General features: G+C 39.2%; 2 protein-coding genes across 32 annotated transcripts in view; one reads left to right on the forward strand and one right to left on the reverse strand.

The window, feature by feature from the left end:
* The window catches only part of LOC131434953 (glutamate-gated chloride channel), a 449,131-nt gene that overhangs the window by 131,486 nt on the left and 290,585 nt on the right, over positions 1-27,060 (forward strand). The gene's annotated exons all lie outside the window — the stretch shown is intronic.
* Positions 8,147-13,846, reverse strand: LOC131434192 (uncharacterized). Its single transcript, XM_058600847.1, has one exon. The coding sequence runs from the start codon at positions 13,844-13,846 to the stop codon at positions 8,147-8,149; it is 5,700 nt and encodes a 1,899-aa protein (XP_058456830.1).

The raw sequence follows: 27,060 nt of genomic DNA on the forward strand, positions 1-27,060 counted from the left end.
AACACACATACAGACACACACACACACACATCCACACACACACGGACATTTGCTCAGTTCGTCGAGCTGAATCGATTGGTATATGTCATTCGGCCCTTCGGGCCTCGGAAAAATTTTCGAAAGTTTGAGCGAATTTTATACCTATTTTTTGTATATATAAAAAAAAGGTAAAAAAGAAAAAAATAAACAAAATTGCATGGATGCGTGGTGCGACCCAAGAAAAATTTCAGAGCGAAACTACGCGATTGGAGTCCGATCTAGAGCGACCCCAGGTTGCTAAAACAAACATACCAGAAGTTGTTTGGGCGGCTCTCAGGCTGCTCTGATCAATAAACGAAAACAGTATAAGTATAAACCGATCATTAGATGTTAAATACGGATAAAATGCTAATTTAGTCGAAGCCAAACCTTACATCGAAAAGCTGATAATGACAATTTCAGCTTTTTCATATTTCCCAGCAAACGACAACTACAAAACTTGCGTAGATCCTACGAAAAGATAGTGTTTCAGGATTCAGAACAAATTGGCTCAAATGGCACGTTCCCCTTAATATTTGGAGATTTGTGCCTCGCCATCAATTCGTTTTTAGCATCATTTTCCCGATATATAAGAGGGAAGGATTGAAGGGAAATGGTAAGCTTTGGACTAGGAGGATGGGGAAAATTGACGACACAAAAACACAAAAAAGCAGAAGTAAATTCTGCACCCCTAAGGGATGCTGAACAATCTTCTGGGGATCACATTTAGTGGAAGCAGAAGTAAATTCTGAACCTCAACGAGGTCCCGAACAGTCTGCTGTAAACCCTATTTAGGTTTGTTACTATGTGCGTTTTTTCTGATGAACGATGCACAGTTAATAAAACCTCCAAACCCGAAAGGATTTAGTGATTTTACAAAAGCGACACCATTCTGCACTCCCGGAAGAATGCAGAATGATTCGCAGTATGTACGAGCAGAAGTAAATTCGGTACCCCATAAAGCTAAACCAATAAAATCTGCTAAACCCTGTTTAAGGTGAATACAGAAAGGATTCTTTCACTCTAGGAAGAACGATGAACCTTCTAACTAAAGCTCCTTATCACATTGGGTGAGAAACGAGAAAGAAGAACGGGAGAAGAAACGAGAGAATATCCTTTTGTTGGCATGTTTGGAAGCAGCCCAAGACGAATCTTGTGCTTTATCCAACTAGTTGAAAGTGGTAAAGCTGGTTCCGGACCAACTCATCAGCCCATTCATTCCCAGTAATACCAGAATGGCCGGGTACCCATAAGAAGTAAACAGCATTTGAAATACTGAGGTCTTCAATTTGAGTTCGACATGCGATCACTAGATTCGACCGTGAATCATTCGAACTGAGTGCTTTTAAGGCTGTCTGACTGTCGGAACAAAAATAAATTCGTTTACCACAGATCCTCTGCTGAAGTGCCGATTGTATTCCACACAGAATCGCGTAGATTTCTGCTTCGAACACAGTACAGTACCTGCCAAGTGAATGAGACTGCTCTAGTCTCATTTCACGACAGTAGACACCAGCACCAGCACGACCATTCAACAGAGAACCGTCCGTATAACAAACTATGTGTTCATCAAGTTGTCGTTCCAAATAACCAGTCAACCATTACTCACGAAGAGGATAGCTCACATTGAATGTTTTGAAAGGAAAACTGCATGTGAGAGTTAGGTCACTAGGAGCGAGTAAATACTTATCCCATGTAACCATTTCATAGTCTATAGCGTTACTGTTCCAAAGCCCTGTAACCTTAAGACGGTATGCACAAAATCATACTTCTTGTTTTAGGAACACGTGTAGTGGCTTAATGCACAGTAGCGCCTCTAGAGCAGCAGTAGGAGTTGTCCTGAATGCTCCTGTCATCGCCACCAGGACCATCCTTTGGAGATGATTCAGCTTTGACTGAACTGTCGCAACTTCTTCTTTCTGCCACCATACAAGACATCCGTATGCTAAAATTGGTCTAACGATAGTTGTGTAGATCCAATGAATGTATCTAGGTTTTAGACCCCATGATTTTCCAAAAGCTCGTCTGCATTGACCGAAAGCCATGCAAGCTCTTTTAATCCTGAAGTCAATGTGAGCAGACCAATTCAGTTTTGAATCAAGAATAACTCCGACGTATTTAACTTGATCAACCACAGTGACCTCTGAACCGAAGAACTGTAACGGACGAGCTCCTATGATTATCCTGCGACGAGTGGAAAGCGCCATTGATGTTTAGACCGATAATTTACAGATAATCCAACCTAACAACACCATTGCTCAACAGATCGCAGAGCTTGCTGCATTAATTCAAAGAGAGTGGTAATGCTTATACCGGTCATCAATATATGATAATCGTCAGCAAAACCATAAGTCGGAAATCTAAGGTTTCCTTAACAAACCATCAGCGACTAGGTTCCATAAAAGTGGGGATAATGCACCACCTTGAGGACACCCACAGACACTTAGCTTTCCAATCTCTTCTTGCCGAAGCGATGAACAAAGAAGTCGATTGCTAAGCATTGCGTGTATCCAGTAAGGGAAAAACCCAAGATATTCCGTTCACGGCTGCACTGTTGAACCTCCCGCAGCCATTCAGTCCTCGGCACGGAAACACCCTTTGACTTAGGAGCTCCTATTTTTGTGGCCTTTTACGACATGGAACAGGAAACCAGTGGAAACGTCTTACCTGTTTGGTGGACTTATACCAACGGAACAGGTGGACCGTAGCATTATTCTTAGCCAGTTGGGAAACCGCTACCGACACTACACGGCTATCTAGGCTGCTCAGAAAGGGAAGTTGACATTGATGGACAACTTCCATGGATGGCAGAGCAGCCGATAAAAGCCAAGCCTTACATCGAAAAGCTGCCTAATGACAATTTCAGCACAACTGCCAATCACAAACTGCATAGCAGAAAGATCCTACGAAAAGATAGTGTTAGTGATAAAACTTTCGTTCAGAAAAGTCTTGAATGCCTAAAAATAGGAAGGAGGCGTTTTGGTTAGCAGGGTCGCTTGATAATACTTTCCCCACAGTCGTTTTGCAATGAAATACCGCCATTCTCGAAGAAAATATTTTGATACATTTATAAATATCTCAATATTTTCTCTCTCGATATGTAAACTTTGTCCCAAAAAGTACTTTTTTTCAAAATTAGTCCAGATATATCATTTGGAAAGGGCTAAACTTTTTTTTATCGTTTTACAATTCTTCAATTGTTAACTAAAATTTGTAATTAAAGCTAAATAGTTCCAATACATCAACAACACAACACACCTGCTTAGAGATGTTGACTTTGCAAAATTTCTATGCTATAGTTGTTGAATTTCGGTACAAAAGAATCAGACATATTCGAATCCACCTTCGCTGGACGAATATTTGTTTGGAGTTATTTCAATGGAATAAAATATGTCTATCGCTTATCGAGAGCAGTCAATTGATGAATACGTCACACTTCGGCCAGGAGGAAACTAATTTTCCAACTTCTCACAATACGCAATACGTGCGCAATTTGCGAGTCCAAGTGCGATGCAAAATTATCCCGAAAGCAAGGATGGTCAGGCTATCAGGTTGTCTGTTATATGCTGTCATTCCTCTTTACAGTCGACTGAACGCCGACCAATATTCTAGGTAAGGAAAAGTGAACCCAAGTCACGTTCCCGAAAGGAGTAAACAGTTGCCTGAATAACTGCTCGCTGGTATTTCCATTCAATACAATCATTGGCTACAATAATGATGTATAGATTATTTGAGCTTATGAATGTTTATAGTGAAGTCGAACATTTCAATTTGTTGTTGTCAGTAATGCAGATCAGACGATGTGTATTCATTCGACCGTTACAATAAGCTGAATCAGATTGTTTAACAGTCTCTATTTGAATCGTGATGCAGACAAGTTCTATTCAATGTACATAGATTTTATGGCTCATGAATTTTGTTCATCTGGTACAAATCATTGATATAAAGTTTGATTCACTTGTTTTGAAAGTGTTTTGACAGTAAATTGTTTGGAATGATTTACGGCTAAAGCCATGATTAAAAATCATGAAAATGATTGATTCTATGGAAATTTTCATTGGAAGTGAATTATTGTTCACGATATTAATCATTTACTCATGAAAGCATGATTTTTAATCATGGTACCTGCGATGGATTTTTATCCGTGTGTGCACAAGCAGATTATTCTAATCTTGCCAGCAAACAGCAATCCGGTTAAGAAAACAGTCTTTATCTGAAGCAGATTTAAATCCGTACTAGCATGTGAATAGGGCTTATCGTACGATAGACCTTTGTGAACGTTACAATGTAAAACGCTCATTGCTCTACAACATTCAACATTGGCATGCATTATCGTGGCGCAAAAATCAAGAGTGGTCGCCCCATAATTCTGGCCTCTTTTAACGAATAGCTTCGCACAAATGACGCATAACACTCAAATAGTATTCCTTGTTAACAGTTTGGCCAGTCGGAAGGAATTCGGAGTGCGCCACATCTCGAGAATCAAAGAAAACTGTCAAAAACATTCCAGTATAGGCAGGTGATATAGAATTTGAATTCATGAGCATGAAACTCCACTAGAAAAAGTGTATGACAATATGGTTAACCATTAATCAAAGCAAATCAAATCATAATACTATAATGCCACTACAGCGGAGAGATGCAGATTGGTACCGTGACAATAGATTGAGACTGAACGAGTGACTAGTGAAGCAGAGACTGATGAAGATGATCTAGACGAAAAATTGATAATTTGGTAGGTCTATAAAAATAAAACAAAATAAAACACACATTAACAATATAATAGCAGGTATATGAGCTTCTAATAAACTGTAAAAACTGTAAAGTGTTAATAATGTTCTCTCAACGTCAGAAAGTTGTGATCTGAAAGGACTGAGTTGTGATTGTGTGTGTGTGTGTGTTTACCCTATTCCAAGCTCCACTGTCGCCACCACTCAATCGAATTTTGATGACACAAATCGTGTTCCGAGATCACGTTTATATCGACCAGCACCACCTAAATGAAATTTTTGTATCAAATGGATTCTAACATTACAGAAAAACTTTCGAGTATTTAGTGTCCTTCAGTTTTGTATGAATAATTATAATTAATTCGTTTTGTATGGATAATAATACTCGACTTTGCATTCAATGTTTTATTTCTAAACGTATCGAAACCTTCCCAACCTTCAGTCTTCTGAAATAACTAATTACACCCTTGGAACATAGTATGATATTGCACACTTCTGAGTATTTGTCTCTTGTCTCTCCTGCATAAAACACTAATGATAAGAACAGACTTATTATTTATACAAAAACAGTTATTCTTGCTTATTAGATGTATTTTGCTTTATGTGTCAAATTATATAAGAATGATATGCAAAATGCTAATTTATGAATTGCAAGGAATGCTACAGCTGGTTTTCATGAAAACAAGTTGACATTTTAAAATCAAGGGTTTCAATACATTTCAGCAATAGGATGTCAAGACGAATTATTTGACCTAATTAGAAGATTTGCAATAATTTTCACGCTTTAAATGAATTATTACATACAAACCAATTCACACTCTCTCATTATGTTACTAACGCAGAATGCGATAGCACCCAGTCAATGCCGTTCTATTGACCGAATGTCATCGCAGACACACGGAGAGCCATAATATAGGAACTAATGATCATTTAGTTATATTACCTTTTGACGACCGAAGGGACTGAAAGTTGATGTTGTAAAATTAACCTTAAATTTCTGGGGCCGGAAGACGGATCCGGATAAATTCCAATTAGTATATGAAACCTTAAACCTAGATGAGCGAAAGTCAGCTTAGCCATTTTCGAGAAATCAAAATAAATACTTAAAAGGAAAAGGAAAAAAAAACCACTAAAGAATGTTCGAACACTATTTCCGGTACTTCCGACATCGGCAACAGGGGACCGGTTCAGTCGTTATTGGTTCGTTTGGCCATAAATTTTCCAGACCACCAAATGGTTTTTTTTTCGATTCATTTAAGAAAACTAGTTAACCAATTTTGTTTTACTTCCATAACATTTTACCTTTCTCTACAGAAAGGTATAAGAATTGCTGGTAAAACCGACTTTTGAACGGAGCCTCGGAAACCAACAGTGTTAAAGACTGTCCCAGAAAGTATGGACGCACTTTGATTTCGCTGTGAATAATTCACCAGTGTTAGATATTCAAATTTTACTCGATATACTGGTAATATTAGACTTAACATTTACTACTTAGCCATTGTAGATTAGCTGGCGTACCTTCTTGCGAACGTTCCTCATTAAATTCCGTACAGATTTCTTGGCGACAAGTTTTGACACTTTACTCCTATCTTTTTCGAACTGTTGAATGGTTTCGGCTGCCGAGACATGTTTCCAAAGATGTGCCTTCGTTAATGCCCAAAATTTCTCAATTGGTCGAAGTTGTGGGCAATTTGGTGGATTCATGTCTTTTGGGACGAAAGTAAAATTTTTGGTAGTATACCATTCTACCGTTGATTTCGAGTAGTTGTAAGAAGCAAGATCTTGCCAGAAGACAACAGGATTCTTGTGGCTTCGAATCATGGGTAGAAGTCGTTTTTGTAAACATCCCTTAATGTATATTTCGCTGTTCATTGAAGCAGTGGTGATGAAGGCTTTCTAAATCTTACCGCAGCTACAAATTGCTTGCCAGGCCATAGCTTTCTTACCAAATTTTTCGACTTCAATCGATATCTCGGACTGATTTAACACTTGATCTTCTCGCACCGTATAATATTGTGGTCCCGGCAAGGATTTGTAATCGAGTTTCACGTAGGTTCCGTCGTCCATGATCATGCAGTTCAAATTTCCAGCAAGAATCGTATTGTACAGCTTTCGAACCCTCGGCCTGATCGATGCTTCTTGTTTCGGACTACGTTTTGGTTGCTTCTAATTGGTTCGAAGATTCAAACGTTCTTTAACACGAAGAACATTTGACTTCAAAGTGCCCACTTTCTTGGCCACATCCCTAACTGAAACCTCCTTCTTTTGCTCGAATGCCTTCAGTATACGTTTATCCAACTGACGGTTAGCAGGACCTTTTTTTCGACCCGTTTTCGGTTTATCCTCAAAGGTGTTATCCTCACCGAACTTCCTGATTGCATTTCGCACGGCTTTTTCACTTACTCCTTCCATTTTTGCTATCTTTCTCAGTGACAGTTCGCGTTCTGTGCACCATTTGTACACAAATTTTCGACGTTGTTCTGCTGAAAGTCCATTCATTTCTAAACAAACTAATGAAAACGAATAAACAACTGCACAAGTGATTAGAGAAGAGTGTAAACAACAGGACGCAGCCATAAAAATTGACAGATTCTGAACCATTGCGAAATGGCAGCGGTTTTTGGTTGCGTCCATACTTTCTGGGACAGTCTTTACATTGTTTGATCTGTGCAAGCGCACTATTAAACAGACACCATTTACACTGATTACTCTAATGCTTTTGACAAGATTAATCATCAACCTCGGGATCAGCGGTTTCTTCCTCAAAGGGCTTGAATCATATCTGACAGGTCAAAATATAGCTCTGAAAAAAGGTGACTACGTTAATTGTCCATTCAACGCGAGTTCCAGAATTCCTTAAGGAAGCCATCTGGGACTGTTGCACTCGCAACTGAACTGAATGAGTCTTTTTCTGGATCCGTGAACCTTTATTGCTGATATCGGTTACAAAACCCTAAAACTAAATTCATTACATATAATTCAATAACTGATTTTGATTCTTACATTTAGTACATTCAGTCCAATCAAGTTAAATATCGTTGTTTTCCAAGTAGAGCGAGATTGAGGTTATACTAAGCTAGATAGTATTATTTCACAATGAGGAGATTAATTCATCAATGTAACTTATAGAATTGTTACCTAACTTGTAGCAATAAATTGAAGTACAAGATATTATATAAATTCACTCACTAAACTAATTTAATGGAAGTTATAACTTTATCGAACACTCTAGCGTTTTACATGTGCTGATAGAAATTTAGTCTCAATTCATCTACCGCTGTCAGATCTCATTACACTTAGCGCCACCGTTCAGTGTGATAATCAGTGTGAAGGTGCGTGCGATTTGAGGGGTCGCACAATACTCCCCCCCGTACGCCGGATACGTCCTCACCGGCGTACTAGCGGTTGCACCGAACATCTAGGATCGCCAGCTTCACCGCAGGTCTCTCGTATACACCGTGGGCTGTTTGTACAGTTGCCCAACGTACTTGCCCATCTGCACTCTTATTCACGAAGATTACTCTTCCCTTTGGCCAGCAGTTTCTGGGTGATTTTGGATCGACAATCAAAACAATATCATCTATCTCGATTGGTTTGATGTTGTAGAACCATTTACTGCGTCTTGTTATTTCTGGCAAATAATCCTTCAACCATTTCTTCCAAAAGACATTGGCTAATACTTGCGAACTACACCAAGCCCGTCTAAGAGCTAAACCACTATCGTCACATAATGTATCGGGTTTTGAACCATTTGAGGAACCTAAAATAAAATGGTTCGGTGTTAGTGCAGGAGCATCATCATTCTCGATAGGCACGTGAGTGAGTGGACGAGAATTGACAGTATTTTCTATTTCAGCCAACATATTACGAAGAATCTCATCGGTCGGCAAGCGCTGAGGTTTCAGAGCATATAGATTTCGCTTAACGGATTGCACTAACCGCTCCCAGCAGCCTCCCATATGTGGCGATGCTGGTGGAATGAACTTCCATTCCAATTGACTGCTAATAAATTCTTTCATTATCATATCTTCATCGACCTTGGCCAATGCTTCTCGTAGCTCACGTTCTGTACCTAAAAAGTTAGTTCCTCTGTCACTATGTACTTCTCGAGGTACTCCTCGCCTCGCTATGAAGTTTTTTATTGCAAGTATACAAGAAGTCGTACTAAGAGTGTGAGCAATTTCCAGATGAATGGCGCGAGTCGTCATGCACGTAATCAACACACCCCAACGTTTTTCAACTCGTTTACCAACTACAACCGACAAGGGCCCAAAATAATCGATTCCCACAAATGAGAACGGTCGCGCATATGCAGCAAGTCTAGCTCTGGGTAAATCGCCCATGGCTGGAGGAATTGGCTTGGATTGTTCATTTTTGCATCTTTGACATTCTCTACGAGTAGATTTGTAAGCGATTCTAATACGAGGGATATGAAATTTGTGTTTAAGTTCGTTGATGACGGTGTTATGGTTGCAGTGATGGAAGCGCTCATGGAAATCATGAATTAATAGTTTTGTGATGTGATGGTTTCTAGGAAGAATAATTGGATTCTTTGCTTCTTCTGTTATGTATTCACATCTTTGAATACGTGTGTGTAGTCGTAGTAGCCCTTCTGCGTCTAGCCGCGGTGTAAGTTTGTATAAGGCACTGTCTTTGGGAATTTGGCAAATCGATTTCGTCTGTTCGGCTTTTGCTATTAGAGCTATTTCGTCACCAAAAGCAGTGTACTGCGCTAGTTTGTAAAGTGTTTTTTCTGCTGCATGCAGTTCTGCTCTAACATATGGTCCAGTATTGCTGGGTAGATTGGCTAGCTTAAGTTTGATATTATTGGGAAATCGAAGTACACATGCTATGAACCGAACAAGTCTTCGCCATCTGGAGAAGTTCTCAGTGGCTATAACCGGGTTGAGCACAGTATGTGTAAGTACACTAGCTCGAAGTTCTTCGTTTGTAGTTCCTAGTGTCATTCGTAACGGAGCCCATGATTCCGTTGGTTCTTTGATGAATTTGGGGGCGCTGAACCACCTGCTATTTATCGAAAAATCCGGAGGACGTTCCCATTTTGTAGCTTCGTCAGCTACGTTTTCCTTAGTTGAGAGCCAACTCCATTCGGCCAGATCTGTATTCTCCAATATCTCACTAACACGACACGCTACAAATTGGCTATAGCGACGATGATCTGAAGCTAGCCAACACATGACATCTCGCGAGTCCGTCCAGAAATATCTTCGATCGATCTTGATAGAAAGTGCGCTGACTATACTACTCGCTAAGCGTGATCCGATGACTGCCGCCTGCAGCTCAAGACGAGGGATGGATATGTATTTTAGTGGAGCAACTCGCGTCTTTGCTCCTATAAGTGTACATTCAACGTAACCGTTTTCTTCGAAACGAAGGTAGACAACAGCGGCAAAACTCGTCTCACTAGCGTCGACAAAGGTATGCATCTGAATATTAGTTTGCTTGTTGGAGGATATAAGCCGCCTATAACATCGATTCACGGAAACGGTCTCCACTTGTGGAAGAGCCTGTCGCCACAAATCCCATTTTTTGAACTCTTGACATCTTATAGGTTCGTCCCAGAGTATACCAGAGCGCCATACGTCTTGGAGTAATACTTTCAAATAGCCTAAGAAGTTTGCCACTAGTCCTAAAGGATCGTATATGGACATCAAAATTCTTAATAGCTCGCGTTTAGTCGGATATCTGGAACCATCCAGTAAAGAGCTATCATATCGACTCCAATTTACTTTAAAGGTCAAACAATCAGTGGAAGTATTCCACCATAGCCCAAGAATTTTCTCTGTCGCCATCTCTTCGGAAAAAATTAAATTCTTTTCTTCAGTTTGGTGCTGATTCATTTTTTGGAGAACCGTTATCGAGTTTGAGAGCCAGTTCCTAATCTCGAAGCCACCCTGCGCATGTATGAAATGAATTTCTTTGGCCAACTGAACAGCTTCCTCGATGGTCTCTACGCTAGCAAGGAGATCATCAACATAATGCTTGTGAATGATTGCATCTACTGCTCGTGGAAACCGACTAGTAAAACGTTGCGCATTAAGATTTTTAACGTATTGAGCACTGCTCGGTGAACAGCAAGCTCCGAAGGTCATGACCTTCATAACAAATGTATCTGGGTTTACGTTACTGTCACCGTTTCGCCATAAAAACCGTTGACAATGTTGATCTTGCTCTCTGATGCCCACTTGGTGGAACATCTCACGTATGTCTCCGCAGAGACCAACACGCTGCAGCCGAAACTGATACAGGATATCTGTAAGCGATGACAGCTGATCTGGTCCTTTCAAAAGAACTGAATTCAAGGACACTCCACGAACAGTTGCTGCTGCATCCCAGACAATTCGTATTTTTCCAAATTTATTAGGGTTGGCTACCGGAAAAATTGGCAAGTACCATATTCGATCAAAAGGGCGATCGAGTTCTTGGTCGGAAAGCTTTCGTATATACCCGCATCGTTGGTAGTCAACTATCTTTTTTTGGATAGTGTTTGCCAATGTAGGGTCCCTAGCCATGCGTGTTTCTAAACATTGTAGCCTCCGGAGTGCGAGCGCACGACTGTCTGGTAGATTAACTTTATCATACTTCCAGAGTAAACCTGTCGTATAACGACCTCCTTCGAAATTAGTTAAAGATTGCAATAACGAAGTAGCTCTCTCATCTTCTGTTGAGAGTAGGGTTTTGTTCAGCTTCGATATACCTAGGCTATCCAATGAGAAATAGTTTTTCATAGCTTGCTGTAGCTCATCGCACGAGCAGATGTGAAGACTCACTTGTGCTATATCGCTTTGATTTTCTTTTGCGGAGAATCCGCCATAAAGAGTCCAGCCAAGTCTCGTTTTAACGGCAACTGGTTCGTGAGAATTTCTCTCTTTGCTCTTTTGTGTATTTCCAAGAAACGCGTTATCTGCTCCGATCAGAACTCTAGGACGAGCGTCACTGTACGAAGGTAGTGCCAGACCAGCGAGGTAGTCAAATTGTTTTTTCATCTCGTCTGCATTCAGCGATTGACTAGGTAGATTAAGAGCACTAACAGTTCTCGCACCTGATATATTGAATCTACGATTTGGCTGTCCTTTCTCCGATATTTGAAAATTAACAGTTACTGAGTTATTTTCAACACGACAGGTTCCTCCAGTCCTTTGTAGCCATAGAGGGTTTTTCGCGCCTTTCAGGTGGAGCTGGTCTACGATTTCTTGGTCCAGGAGCGTCTGTGATGAGCCGTCATCAAGAAGTGCGTACGTATCTATTGTTTTATCGATACCGTACAGCGTTACTGGGACAATACGGAAAAGAACAGATGTCGAGTTTGACCGATGAGTGTTGTGAGGAGCAAATACTACAGGAAGGACCTGATTATTGGACACAGAGCCTGTACTGTTTTTTGAAGGATTGTGTAGTAATTCATGATGTTTGTAAGTACATCCATTTATTCCACACCGTTTCCTCGCGGTGCACTGATCGTTATGCCGTCTTAGGCATTTTTTACAATATCCATACTCCTTAATTGCGGTCCACCTGCTATCGTACGTAAGTTCAAGGAAACGTTGGCAATCAGCTGCCGATTTACATGTTCCTTTACAAATCATACATGTAAAGTGAAGATTTACCGCTGCAATGCCAGTGCTTAAGAGTTTTGTATCTGCTATTGGCTGTTCAAGCTCACTTGCTGTGGAGTGAGTATTGATGAATGCGCTTGGTTTACTACTACGGACTTGTTTTGTTTCATTAAATCCGATTTTCGTAACCGTGCTGGCGGCCTCCGCCAGGGAATAAATCCAAGAAGAGAACTCAGCAAGAGTAATTCTCGGCAACGTTTGCTGATGCTTTGCCCAGTCTAATTTAATAGATGCAGGTAATTTGTCTGTTAGATCAGTCAGAAGCGACACATTATACAGATAGTCTTGTAATCCACTGGCTTCTATCGTCGATCGTAAGTTTTGTACTACAATGGCAAATTCTATTAGTTGATCTAGTTTATCAGACCTGAGTGTTGGAAACGTTGATATTCTATTAATCATTGTCTGCACAATTGCAGCCGGTTGACCGAATAGCAGTTTGAGAGTTCTAATAACAGATGGTACATTGCTGGGATGTATAAGCTGACCTCTCACAGCTTCAAGGGCTTTACCTTTCAAGCATTTAGAAAGTCGGAATACATTCTCGTCATTTGAGAATCCACAAAGTAGAGTTGTGTGAGTGTACGTTGCATAAAATAATGGCCACTCTTCGGGATTACCATCAAAGTGTGGCAGTTCCTTCGGAACTGATTGCCTTGCTGCTATCTGAGCTCGTGAAAGTACACATAACTGTGGTTCAATGGCGGGGGTGGAGGTTTCGTTTTTTCCATATTGCCATTGTGAATTCGAATTATGAGCGTCAGAAGGACCTTGGCCTATATTTATACGAGTTGATGTAGAGCAAGTAATTTCCGTGTGATTTGGTTGCTGCATATTACCATGATCTAAATTCGTTTTGTCTAGCCAGCTCCTGACTTTTTCCATTGATTGATCGTCGGTTTGGCTGATCGAGTTCGTTTCGCTCATCATTTCTCTCATAAGAAGAAACTTCTTCTTGAGATATTCGCGTTTACGAAGCTCTTCTTCTTCTTGGAGGGCTCTTTCTGCTTCCAGTTGTTCCATCTCCAGTTGAATCAGATTTTTCGCTGTTTTATCACTTCGGCTGTACATGGAGGTCACTCGTTGAGATATTGTTCTTGCGCGCTCTTGCTTGGTGGGTTTACTGAGCGACTTATGTTGACCGTTGTCCGGTTGAACGATTGATTCTTGTTGTTTGCTTGCTCCTGAAACTTTTCCCGTGTCAGTTTCTCGGGCTGCGGCCTGCACACTACATGTTTGACATCTCCATGAGTTTTGGCCTACATTCTTTGTTACACTGATGCAAGAAAAGTTGTGCAATGTAGCACATACATTACACTTTACAGTATCCCTCATGTCAAGAAGCTTACAAAGCGGACAAGAAGGTATATGCGGTTGATTTTTCTCCCCATTGAAAGTTCGCTCTTCACTGTCTTTTCTTGAGCTACTCGCGGCCTCAGGCTCAACATTGTGCTCAGACATTTTACCGAGAGCTTCCTTAAATGGTTTTGTAAACTGTTGCACTCGCAACTGAACTGAATGAGTCTTTTTCTGGATCCGTGAACCTTTATTGCTGATATCGGTTACAAAACCCTAAAACTAAATTCATTACATATAATTCAATAACTGATTTTGATTCTTACATTTAGTACATTCAGTCCAATCAAGTTAAATATCGTTGTTTTCCAAGTAGAGCGAGATTGAGGTTATACTAAGCTAGATAGTATTATTTCACAATGAGGAGATTAATTCATCAATGTAACTTATAGAATAGTTACCTAACTTGTAGCAATAAATTGAAGTACAAGATATTATATAAATTCACTCACTAAACTAATTTAATGGAAGTTATAACTTTATCGAACACTCTAGCGTTTTACATGTGCTGATAGAAATTTAGTCTCAATTCATCTACCGCTGTCAGATCTCATTACACTTAGCGCCACCGTTCAGTGTGATAATCAGTGTGAAGGTGCGTGCGATTTGAGGGGTCGCACAATAGGGACCGTTCATATTCTAATTATACTTGAATGACATAAATTTCTCATTAGCATGCGAAAAGTTATCATTTTCCGATGAATTCAAACTGTTCCATCTCGTCAAGGACTCTGGCGACCCCGCTACCTTACAATTACAATTAGATGTGTTTTCTAACTGGTTCAACGTTAACATGACAATATTTAATGCCACAAAATGTTCCGTCATCACCTAAAATTCAAAACCAAGCCTATACATTGCCTGTTTTCATGCGGAATGGCAAAAATAACACAAAAGAGTCACAATTTCGACCAAAACAGTTCACTTTCCCCCCCTCTAGGTCTGTCGTCACCAGGGCGCTTGGATGACAGGATGCCCCGTGGAGAAGAAAATCATTACACTGCAAACAGATCCCGATTCGGACTGTATAGTTGATCAACGGTGCGTCGAGTCGAACTCGCCTCTAGGGTCAGCCCAAACAGGATCCAATTATTTTAATGAGCGCCTGTTCGTGAACTGGGAGAATTAAAACATCCAAAATCAGATACCAATATTTGCAGACAATCTGAAACGAAAACTGCGTTACTAATTCAACACGAGAAACCTCCGGTTCTGGGTCAATATTTGTCGAATACTCTTTTTTTTTTCACCATAAAACAACCCCGTAAAGCTCATTCGGTGCTCATGGAAAAGCTATGAATGCTGATCACTCGAATCCTCGAGCCGGGATGGGTGAGCCACCGAACGAGACACGCATAATTGGAAAGTTTTTACGAGCTATTAAAAGTGATGGCTCTGGTTCGCTCTGTTCAGCACATGAACCTTGGTCAACAATGCAAACGGAATCGGACTCGTGGGTTGAGTGCGGAATCAATCTTGAAATGGTTTCCATAATTAATCGGAGAATGTGCATTGTATTCTCTGTTGACAGTAGTATACGGCGCAATGACCATCTGGTGGGGTATTCATTAAGCACTTTATGAAAGTTAGAATTTGTTAACCTGCTGGTTTAAAATTTAGTACACGATATTCGTGTTAATCGCAAGAATCCGGAGCGATTCAAAAGCTCAAAATTATGTGATTACATTTAGTTGACTTTGCAAATACAAACATAATGAATTTAAATTAACATAATATCATTCATGAAACTGTAACTTGATTACCAAGTTCGTCATATAAAATTTGTTGGCTCGTCTCTAAGACACCTAAATCACGGCTAACTTTGTTCTGTAGCAACGTGAGATTACTGCTTCAGAGCTGATTAACACGTTAAAAACCTAATGCTATACGATGTTGCTAGATTGAGTTGCAAGAATTTAAGCATTTGCCTTGGCTAACATCGAGGTGAAATCTTAGCGCACAGAAAGCCCGTATGTGTACTTCCTATTCGGAGCGAAGCACTAATACGCCCGGACGGCTGTTTCCAGCAAGCGCCTTAGCTCCTGGTAGCAGCGAACCAGACTGACACGTCAAAAGGCCATTACGAAATGATGCCACATGGGGTGTAAACAGCATCACCCGGAAAAATCTGCACCGTCTCCACCACGACGTTTCGGGCCTCAAATTGCAGGCAGGGATGGCTTATGATGACTCATCGTCACTCGTTGCTCATCCATCAGCCCGTTGAGTAATTCATGAGACAGTTGATGGTACATTTCTTTTATATAACTTGTCTTTCAATGCGGCAAACGCGACACTTATCGTATGGAAAAAAGTCTTTTTTTTCCTTATGACAAGCATTGACGCTACAAGATCCGTAACGATGGCACGAATATGACCAACGGTTCTAATGCAGGAACAATAAAGTTCAAAAGATACTGACAGCAAAAAAAAACTGTTGGTTGATGTTCTGCATTTGCCGTGTTAATTAAGTTTGTTTTTTGTTAACGCCTTGTGGATAGATAATCTAGGAAATGATTTGATGTCAGTTAATAAATCAGATTGTATTCAAGTAAATTTGTTTGTGTTTGTGTCTATTTCAGTACCCAAGCTTTCAGTGATTGTATTTGTTTCGTCTGAGAATCAGTGGAATGCCAGATCCCAGCTTTGGTAAAATCTCTGGTAAGCAAATAGGATCTCAACGCCAGCATTACTAGACAAAAAGTAGCAAACATCAAACTAAACCCAAAAAAGTAGCTCACATAAAAAGATAAACTCACTTTTGGGAACAACAAACACCTGAGACAAAAACAAACGTAAATTAATCCATTTTCACTGACATCCATCCGCTTTTACGAAAAAAAATGTGTTTATTGTATGCTTCCAGCCAGCCAGCCAAAAAAAAAAAAAAACGAAGAAAACGGAGCGACGACAATAGCTTTTACGAGCCAGATACATTTCCAATGTCATTAATTATTCATATCATTCAGTAAAAACCATTCAAGCGAAGAGGTTGTGTTTCGATTGTACTGGCTCGTGAGTTAACGGCTGCTACCGAGACAATTCTAAGCTTCAGGTAGTTAAACTGCCCATAGCAAACGCAATATTCGGGGCGTTTCCCGACTGGAAAGCTAGCAACGAAGGCCATCCCGTTCATACGCACAGAGGTGTAGAGACACAGAGGTGCGAGAGCATAGAAGTGACGAGTCACAGAGGTGCCATCGCATAAAGGTGCGAAGACGAAGGGGTGCAAAGGCACAGAGGTGCTAAAGCAACCCAGTGCTGATCTACCAGGTACCAGAATTTGTACGCTGCGTAGGATCAAAAGAGACGGCATATATCGCGAGGTGCTACACTGCAAGCATCGCATTTGATCGCCACCAAGAGCAAAAGCACTGTACCTGGGGTCAGGTACAGCAAGTGCAGTGGTGTTCACAACGACGGCAGAGCAACTGAGATAGCAGTAAACGACAGAAGACTGCCAATTGGAAACAGCAAAAGACTGCCAATTGGAAATCGTTGGAAGAGCTTCACGTCGTTCTTCACGATAAAGGAACAGAGACATCAGCTACAAGGTAGATTTAATTTAATTTATTTTTTATTTCTTATATCTGAAATTTTACTAAACATAAGTTTTTATTTTGGTATTATTAATTTACAAAAAAAATTTAATGTAATGGATGATCTCATGGAAGATCATCCGAATCCGATTCCGGATACTAGTAAAAGTTTAAATACTCCGAGGGCTAAACATTATCCACAGGGTACCACTGGGCCATGGATAGTCTATCTTCGAAAAAAAGAAAAGATTTTAAACTTGATGCAAATTACAAAGGATTTGACATCACATTTCTCTGAAGTTAAAGAAATCTGTAAGGTTAATAGAGATAAAATTCGAGTTGTAGTTAACGACTTGAAACAGGCAAACGATATTGTAACCTGTAAATTATTTGCTATTGAATATCGAGTTTACATTCCATCGAAGGAGGTAGAAATTGACGGTGTTGTGACTGAAGCAAGTCTGACAGCAGATGATTTACTTAAAAATGGAGTTGGCCGTTTTAAAAACTCCATGCTTGAGGGAGTTAAGATACTCGAGTGCAAACAATTGTACTCAGCATCTATTGTCGATGGAAAAAAGTCTTATCGTCCCTCAGATTCGTTTCGCGTAACATTTGCCGGATCTGCATTGCCTAGCCATGTCTATATCGATAAAATTCGTCTTCCTGTTCGGCTTTTCGTACCGCATGTTATGAATTGCACGAACTGTAAAAAATTCGGACATACAGCTACTTACTGTAGTAATAAGTCCAAATGTATCAAATGTCAAGGGCCTCATAAGGATAACCTTTGCGATAAAGATGTTGAAAAATGTGTTTATTGTGGGGAAAGCCCTCATGATGATCTTTCAGTGTGCGCTGCATTTAAGCTGCGTAAAGACAAAATGAAGCTTTCTTTAAAAGCACGGTCTAAGCGCACATATGCAGAAATGCTCAAAACGGTCATACATGTCTCCCTTTTGGAAACCGAAAACGGTTTTTCAAATCTTGCGGAGCCAGAGGAATCTGACTCTGACGGAAATAGTGAAGATACCTCGTTTGTCACTCCTCAAGGGTCTGTTAAGAGGAGATTAACAAACCACAAAATACCAAAAAAGACACCTAAAATTATACCTTCAAAAAAAGATCCCCGTGTTAAAGCTAAAAAGCCAAATTTAAAACCAAAAACTGTGCCTCCTGGTTTGTCAAATTCACAAACCAATCCAGGAACTAGCTCAAGAAAAGACAATAATCCAGTGGGCTCCATTTCACATTCACCAACAGGATTACTGAAATTTTCGGAAATTGTAGAATGGATTTTCGCTGCATTCAATATTTCTGAACCTCTAAAGACCATCATAACAGCATTCCTTCCAATAGCTAGAACTTTTTTGAAACAGTTATCTGCTCAATGGCCAGCTCTTTCAGGTTTTGTATCATTTGATGGATAATTTATCATCCGCCGCAAATGATTCAATCACTGTCCTGCAGTGGAATTGTCGAAGCATCATGCCAAAACTTGATTCATTTAAAGTTTTGTTGCATAGTCAAAAATGTGATGTATTTGCTTTGTGCGAAACATGGCTTACATCAAACATAGCCTTAAATTTTAATGACTTTAACATTATACGTCTCGACAGAGACTCCCCGTATGGTGGAGTGCTTTTAGGAATTAAGAAATGTTATTCCTTTTATAGATTAAACATTCCTTCGACTTCTAGTATAGAAGTTGTTGCTTGTCAAATAAACATTAAAGGAAAGGACATTTGCATTGCTTCGGTATATATTCCTCCAAGAGCTCAAGTTGGACAACGACAGCTTAATGAAATTGTCGAAGCCCTTCCTGCTCCACGTTTGATTTTAGGAGATTTCAATTCGCACGGAATGATGTGGGGTTCCGTTTACAATGATAGCAGATCATCTCTAATATATAATATTTGCGACAATTTTAGCATGACGGTACCAAATATGGGTAGCATGACACGGATCCCAAGACCTCCTGCACGTCCAAGTGCATTAGATTTATTTCTTTGTTCGACTTCAATTCGACTAGATTGCACCTGGAAAGTATTTCCTGATTTACATGGTAGCGATCATTTACCAATCATCATCTCAATTAGCAGTAACAAAGGCATTGCTAATTCAGTTAATATTCCATATGATTTGACAAAAAATATTGACTGGATTAAATACCAAAGTAATATTTCAAGTGTCTTAACTTCAATGGAAGAGCTTCCCCCACTTGAAGAATATGACTTCCTCGTTTGTTCGATTCTGGAGGCCGCAGAACAAGCCCAAACCAAACGATTTCTTGGTCCATCGTCTAACAGAAGACCTCCAAATCCTTGGTGGGACAAAGAGTGCTCAGATGCTAAACACGCGAAACAAAATGCTTTCAAGACGTTTTTAAAACGAGGAGGAGGAACTCCTCAGAATTTTGAAAAATTCTTGGTTTTAGAAACCAAGTACAAGAACATACTTCGGGTTAAGAAATGCAGCTATTGGAGACATTTTGTGGAAGGTTTGTCAAGAGAAACCTCAATGAGCACTCTTTGGAATACGGCCAGACGAATGAGGAATCGTAACGTAGGAAATGAGAGTGAGGAGTACTCGAATCGATGGATATTTGATTTTGCGAGGAAAGTTTGTCCAGATTCCGTTCCTACGCATAGCATTGTTAGGGAGTCTTCTTCAAATGATGATTCCATTGATAGCCCCTTTTCAATGATGGAATTTTCCATAGCACTCATGTCTTGTAACAATAACGCTCCTGGATTGGACAGAATTAAATTCAACTTGGTGAAGAATCTGCCCGACCTCGCAAAAAGACGTTTGTTGGAATTGTTCAACAAGTTTCTTGAGCAAAATATTGTTCCACCTGACTGGAGACAAGTGAAAGTTATCGCCATTCAAAAGCCGGGGAAACCAGCTTCCAATCACAACTCATATAGACCCATTGCGATGTTGTCCTGCATCAGAAAATTGTTCGAAAAAATTATTCTACGACGTCTCGACACTTGGGTCGAGACGAACGGTTTGTTGTCAGATACTCAGTTTGGCTTCCGTAGAAATAAAGGGACGAATGATTGCCTTGCATTACTTTCGTCTGACATCCAAATTGCCTTCGCTCAAAAGCAACAAATGGCATCTGTATTTTTAGACATTAAAGGAGCATTTGATTCAGTTTCCATTGATGTTCTTTCAGACAAGCTCCACCAACATGGACTCCCAGCGGTTATAAATAATTATTTGCACAACCTTTTGTCAGAGAAACGCATGCATTTTTCACATGGCGATTTGGCAACAATCAGAATTAGCTACATGGGTCTCCCGCAAGGCTCATGCCTCAGTCCGCTCCTCTATAATTTTTACGTGAATGACATTGACAGCTGTCTAGTAACCCCATGTACACTAAGACAATTGGCAGATGATGGCGTGGTTTCAGTTACTGGATCCAAAGCTATTGATCTGCAAAAACCATTGCAAGATACCTTAGATAAATTGTCCGCTTGGGCTGTTCATCTTGGTATCGAATTCTCTGCGGAGAAAACAGAGCTGGTCGTCTTTTCAAAAAAGCATGATCCCGCGCAACTTCAGCTTCATATGATGGGAAGAATTATCGAACAGGTTTTGACTTTCAAATACCTCGGGGTGTGGTTTGATTCCAAATGCACGTGGGGAGGACACATTAGGTATCTGATAACGAAATGCCAACAAAGAGTAAATTTTCTTCGAACAATAACAGGGTCTTGGTGGGGTGCTCATCCGCAAGATCTAATAAAATTGTATCAGACAACGATACTTTCAGTGATGGAATATGGATGCGTTTGTTTTCGTTCCGCTGCAAATTCTCATATTATCAAACTTGAGCGAATTCAGTACCGTTGTTTGCGAATTGCTTTAGGCTGCATGCATTCGACACATACAATGAGTCTTGAAGTTCTGGCGGGAGTTCTTCCATTAAAAGATCGATTTTGGGAGCTTTCATCACGCCTGCTAATAAGATGTGATGTGCTGAATCCCATGGTAATTAATAATTTCGAACGACTAGTCGAGCTTCGATCTCAAACAAAATTCATGACAGTATATTTTAACCATATGTCACAGGAAATCAACCCTTCAAGATATATTCCTATCCGTGTCAGCCTCCTAAATGTACCTGACTCAACTTTATTTTTCGACACATCCATGCAGCGCGAAGTGCGTGGAATCCCGGACCACCTACGCTCTATGGAAATCCCAAAAATATTTTCAAGTAAGTTCAGGCATATTAACTCTGAGAAAATGTTTTACACGGACGGATCGCGAATGGAAGAAGCGACAGGGTTTGGTATGTTCAACAATAATGTTTCGGCCTCATTCAAGCTTCAAGAACCTGCATCTGTTTATATAGCAGAGTTAGCAGCAGTTCATTATAGCTTGAATGTAATCGTCACATTATCTCCAAACCATTATTTCCTCTTCACAGATAGTCTGAGTGCAATTGAAGCCATTCGCTCAAACGCTGCTGGCAAAAATGAACCGTTTTTCTTGGGTAAAATAAAACAGTGTCTGAACGACATATTGAATAATAATTATCTAATCACAATAGTTTGGGTTCCGGCTCATTGCTCCATTCCAGGCAATGAAAGAGCCGATATTTTAGCCAAACGTGGTGCTATTGAGGGTGAAATTTATGAGAGACCGATTGCTTTCAACGAATTCTATAGCGCGTCTCGCCAAAGAACACTTGCCAGCTGGCAAGCTTCTTGGGATAAAGATGATCTGGGTCGGTGGATGCACTCAATTATTCCTAAAATATCGACAAAGGCATGGTTCAGGGGACTGGATGTGAGTAGAGATTTCATTCGTGTGATGTCCAGACTCATGTCCAATCACTACACGTTAGATGCACATCTCCTTCGAATTGGGCTCTCCGAGACTAATCATTGTGCTTGCGGAGAAGGTTATCGGGATATTGATCATGTCGTTTGGACATGCGTGGAGTATCGTGATGTCAGATCTCAACTAATAAATTCTTTGCGTACCCAAGGTAGACTATCCAATGTCCCAGTTCGCGACATTCTTGCTTGTCGTGACCTTCCATACATGAAACTTCTTTATCATTTCATTAAATCCATTGGAGTTCCAATTTAAATTTTATTTTATGTTAAACTGTTTTCTCTTCCATGAGTTCAACCAATAGCCAACTATAGGATATTGAATATAAGTGGTGAACTGATACAAACAATCCTGAAATAGTTATAAGATCATGTACAAAATAAATGTATTTTATTTAATGTAATTAAAATAGCAACTCGCTTGATAAAAACAGTGTTTAGATTAACTAATGAGCACCAACATACTAATATGATATTCGAAATGTATTAGGTTTAAACTACTATGTATTGTGGATGCCACGGCGAAGAAAAACTTATGTATATTGCCTATGAAATAAACGTATTTATGAAAAAAAAAAAATTATTCATACCATTTGATCATTACTCAGAAGAATGCTCTTTTGGTTCTGTAAAAATATTCAATGACAAATAAAAGGTATACTTTTTGCTCTTCGATTGTATATCTACGTTAAAATATTGTTAACAACATTGCAATTAGGAAACACCGACGAAAACGGCTTCATTAAGGCAACCAATAAATAAACACCAATGCTCATTCGTTCGAATTTTGCTGAAAACAATGTCGTATCGATGAAGATTCCCTATTGATTGCATGAATGTTTTGCAACAAAGGAGCAAATATTGGCTTCGTTATATTGGCGGTTCTAATTGCCCCTTTTGTTTCTTGTCGTGGCTGGTTGAGCGAGAAATTGTCAATTCGTTTATTCATTTGTTGAAATTCTCATAATCAGTTGATTGAATGAAATTTTTCTTCTGGATTGTTGCCATAAGTTCAAGCATGAAGATAACAAAATGGATAGAAAAAAATTTGCTTGATTGCAACAGAAACGTTTCTATTTAAAATTTTAAATTGCAAATACACCCAAACCTCCGTTTACGAACACTATTTTATACGTTACCTCTTTTTACGTAACTCTTTTTACGAACCAAATCCCAAATAACGTTTTGGCATACATCGAAAGCGATTTCCGACTCCACGGAAACTACTACAATATGGGTATTTTAGGAACGGGTTTAAAGAGTAGAATCCGGAAAATGATGTTTAAGGTTTTTTGGAAATCCAAGATGGCGACATCCGGTTGATTGATATTCCTTGAAAACCCTTGCAATATGAGTATCTTCGGAACGGAATTGATGAGTAGATGTCGGAAAACGGTGTTTGAGGTCGTCAAATGGTGAGATAACTAACTCCTCACAAGTTCGTATCTTATGCCTCCCCGAGCGTCTATGATGACATTTTGTCAACAGAACGGCGTCGACTGAGTGCTATCGCCTTCTGCGTTAGTAGCAGAATGAGAGGGTGAAAAATGGCTTGTAGTTTGAAGCTCAACCTACTGTGCAATATTTATTGTAGTATATTGCCACACATGGTTCCGTTGTTTGTTGCATTATTTGTTATATATTGAATTGAATTATATTACATTGTATTATATATTGTTGTTGTTGTTGTTGTTGTTATTATTATTGTTATTATTATTATCATTATTATTATTATTATTATTATTATTATTATTATTATTATTATTATTATTATTATTATTATTATTATTATTATTATTATTATTATTATTATTATTATTATTATTATTATTATTATTATTATTATTATTATTATTATTATTATTATTATTATTATTATTATTATTATTATTATTATTATTATTATTATTATTATTATTATTATTATTATTAATATTATTATTATTATTATCATCATGATTAACAAAGAAATATTATATTTCCTGCAGTACTGCGACGAAAGAAGAGCATAACTTACACTGCGACAACTGTACAACTGTTATACATTGTATCATAGCATATTATTTCATATAGTATCTTCTGTTATGTTATATTATGAAATGAGTAAGGCGCACCCTTCTAACGAACAAACCATCAGGCTGGTTTAAGCTGGTACAGCGAAATTCTTTATTATATGGCCGGATGTTCTTAACGATTTATTAATTTTAGTTTGACGTAAAGCCGCCATGACTAAGTTCAGTTTTTGCAATGACTGAGCGGAAATATATATTGGAGAAGCCAAGTGAAAGAAAAACTAACAGAAAAGATGAATTTTTTGGAAAAAGATACGCTCAGAGACAGGACTCGAACCTGCGTTCTTATGCATTCCGTGCATACGCGCTACCATTTCGCCACTCTGATCTTGCTTTAGCCACACTAAAACTCACAGACATAGTAGCAACGTACATCGAACATGGTCCACATCCTGGCCGTCACCCGACCGATACCCTATATCCAAACATCTTCTCTGTTCATCAAACACTAGTCCTCTCGTTTTATACCTATTTCTCCGATCAAGCATTGAGTAGGAGAGTGTATTTACAATCGCTTGTCACCTTCTTTAATGGTGCCAGTCGCTGGCTGGACATCGTCAGCGACAGACCCCTATGAAGGTTGTATTGATTGTCTGCCCTTTCCTACCAGAAGCAGATTGTTACGGAAAATCAAACCGCAATTGTTTTTAACGATTTATTAATGTTCTTGCTGGAAGGCGCCGGGTCCTCAAACCCCATTTTGGCCTTCTTAACAGCAATTATATGAAAGCTATCTGATAATCAAATTCGGATCTACTGTAAGTCTACCCGCAAACACTGGTAATGCCTTGAACTGATGGTGGCTTCAAACATACATACATACATACATACATTTGATGCGCATGAATGTTCTTTTCGTGGAACAGTGAAGTGAGTTTCGATTGTTGCACTCTAATTGTATCTGTCAAACGAAGTCCGTTGTATCTTCCAACCTGCATTGCAACTGGTTGTATTTTTTTTCAGCTGAAGGCTCTATCGAAACAAAACGAAAGGTAGGTTTATATTTGTTTAAAACATAGTTTTGGATCAAGAAAATAAGGTCCTTCACAGTTTTTGTAGAATTACGCGTAGTAGACGGTTTCTCTTCTCTGTGGCTTCTTGTTATTTCATGGTATGTTTCGCTTGGGTTACGCCGTCCGAAGTACTACTTGTATTCGGTTTTTGCTTTCCGGTTTTTGTGATTTAGAAAAAAAATGATGAAAAAGAATGTTATATCTCGTTTATGTCTTTTCCTCCAATACAACACGGGAAGTCGCTATCGTATTTATACCTGCCAATATAGAAAAGACAACCGCGACTGCAAATTTTTTTTCGGTAATAGTATGCCATCTAATGTCTAGTAACCATTACAGTGTTAACGTTTTTTTTTATGACAGTGCGCCATATAGCTGCAGATAGCAGCAGAAGCCAATTCAACCATTCACGTCATAACATTATATTTTTGTAGTTCAATTCCATAATTTCCCGGTATATACTAATCAAACCCGTCCCGAAAATACCCATATTATAAATGTTTTTAAACAATATCAAAGAACCAGAAGATGCCATCTTGGATTTCCGAACCACTTCAAACATCGTTTTCCGTCATCTACTCATCAAACCCGTCCCGAAAATACCCATATTGTTGTAATTTCCATGGAGCCGGAAATTGTTATCATTGGATGCAAAAACCTCTTTTTACGAAGTTGGTTCGTAAAAAAAGTTTACGTTATTTGGGATTTGGTTCGTAGAAAAAGATTACGTTATTTGGTATTTGGTTCGTAAAAAGAGTTACGTAAGAAGAGGTAACGTAAAAAAAGTGTTCGTAAACGGAGGTTTGGGTGTATTCAAGTTTTGCATGCATGCAGTTATTTTTATAGCGTTAAGTTCTCTGCAATTACTACTCTTCTGCTATTTCGATAATAAATCGAAATAGCAGAAGAGTATTAATAATTGTCTAAACTAGAAATTATTCTTAGGCACTTAAAATTTACCTTGGGATACTTGCAAATTTCTCAGGTGAAAACGACATAACAAAACATTTCATCCATATTGTTGTCTAACAGCTCTGGCATGTTACACGTGGTACTGAAACGTTGGCTATAATTTCGCTTATACTAACAGATTCGTGTGTTTCCTTACAGCTTCGCTTTTGCATCAAATGACCAATCAGAACTATGATTTCCAGTTGATAAATCGCTTACTCCTTGAAAACCATCGTCTCCGTAAGAGAAATCCAGTAAGCCAGCACAGTGTCTTAGATTTTTAGCTGACAAAATAGGACACTGCTCGCTATTAATCGAAATTTCAAGCATATAAAATTGAAAATACTTGGCTCGATACACTCAAATCGGAACTTAAAAATATTTCCAATCAGATGGTGAAATAATATTGATAAATAATACAAAATTGACTGAGCTGTAAGTGTTCAAAACCTGACCACATTTCTAGGTGTATTTTTCCCTGAGTTTCCAATTTGCACTCCTATATAGAAAACAAAGATGTGTTCCACATCAAAAACTAAACAAGGGCATTTTGCCCCGGTGCCCCCTAGAGAGAATTTTCCTTAACCAGATGAAGAACTAAGAAATCGTTTCTATAACTTTGCAAGAACCACATCAGCCCTTACCAACGTATCAGTCGATATCAACATCCCACACATTACCCACACGTTACTTTGCCTACAAAGGCCATCAAGATAGAAACGACGTTGGAAATCCATTCTACCCGCAGTTTGCGGTTTCGTCAGAAGAATCAATACCAGAGGGAATGCGATTATTTGAAAGCTTTGAAATTGAGTTTCGTGGCAGAGGTGGTTTAGATTCTTGTGCATCTTCCATGTATTATGGTGTGACGCACAAACCCTTTGT

The sequence above is a fragment of the Malaya genurostris genome, chromosome 3 (genome assembly GCF_030247185.1).
Source record: "Malaya genurostris strain Urasoe2022 chromosome 3, Malgen_1.1, whole genome shotgun sequence".
Taxonomy (NCBI): domain Eukaryota; kingdom Metazoa; phylum Arthropoda; class Insecta; order Diptera; family Culicidae; genus Malaya; species Malaya genurostris.

What these genes read in the sequence shown, in the direction of transcription:
- LOC131434192 (XM_058600847.1), bottom strand. Translation starts at nt 13,846, where the DNA reads ATGTCTGAGCACAATGTTGAGCCTGAGGCCGCGAGTAGCTCAAGAAAA.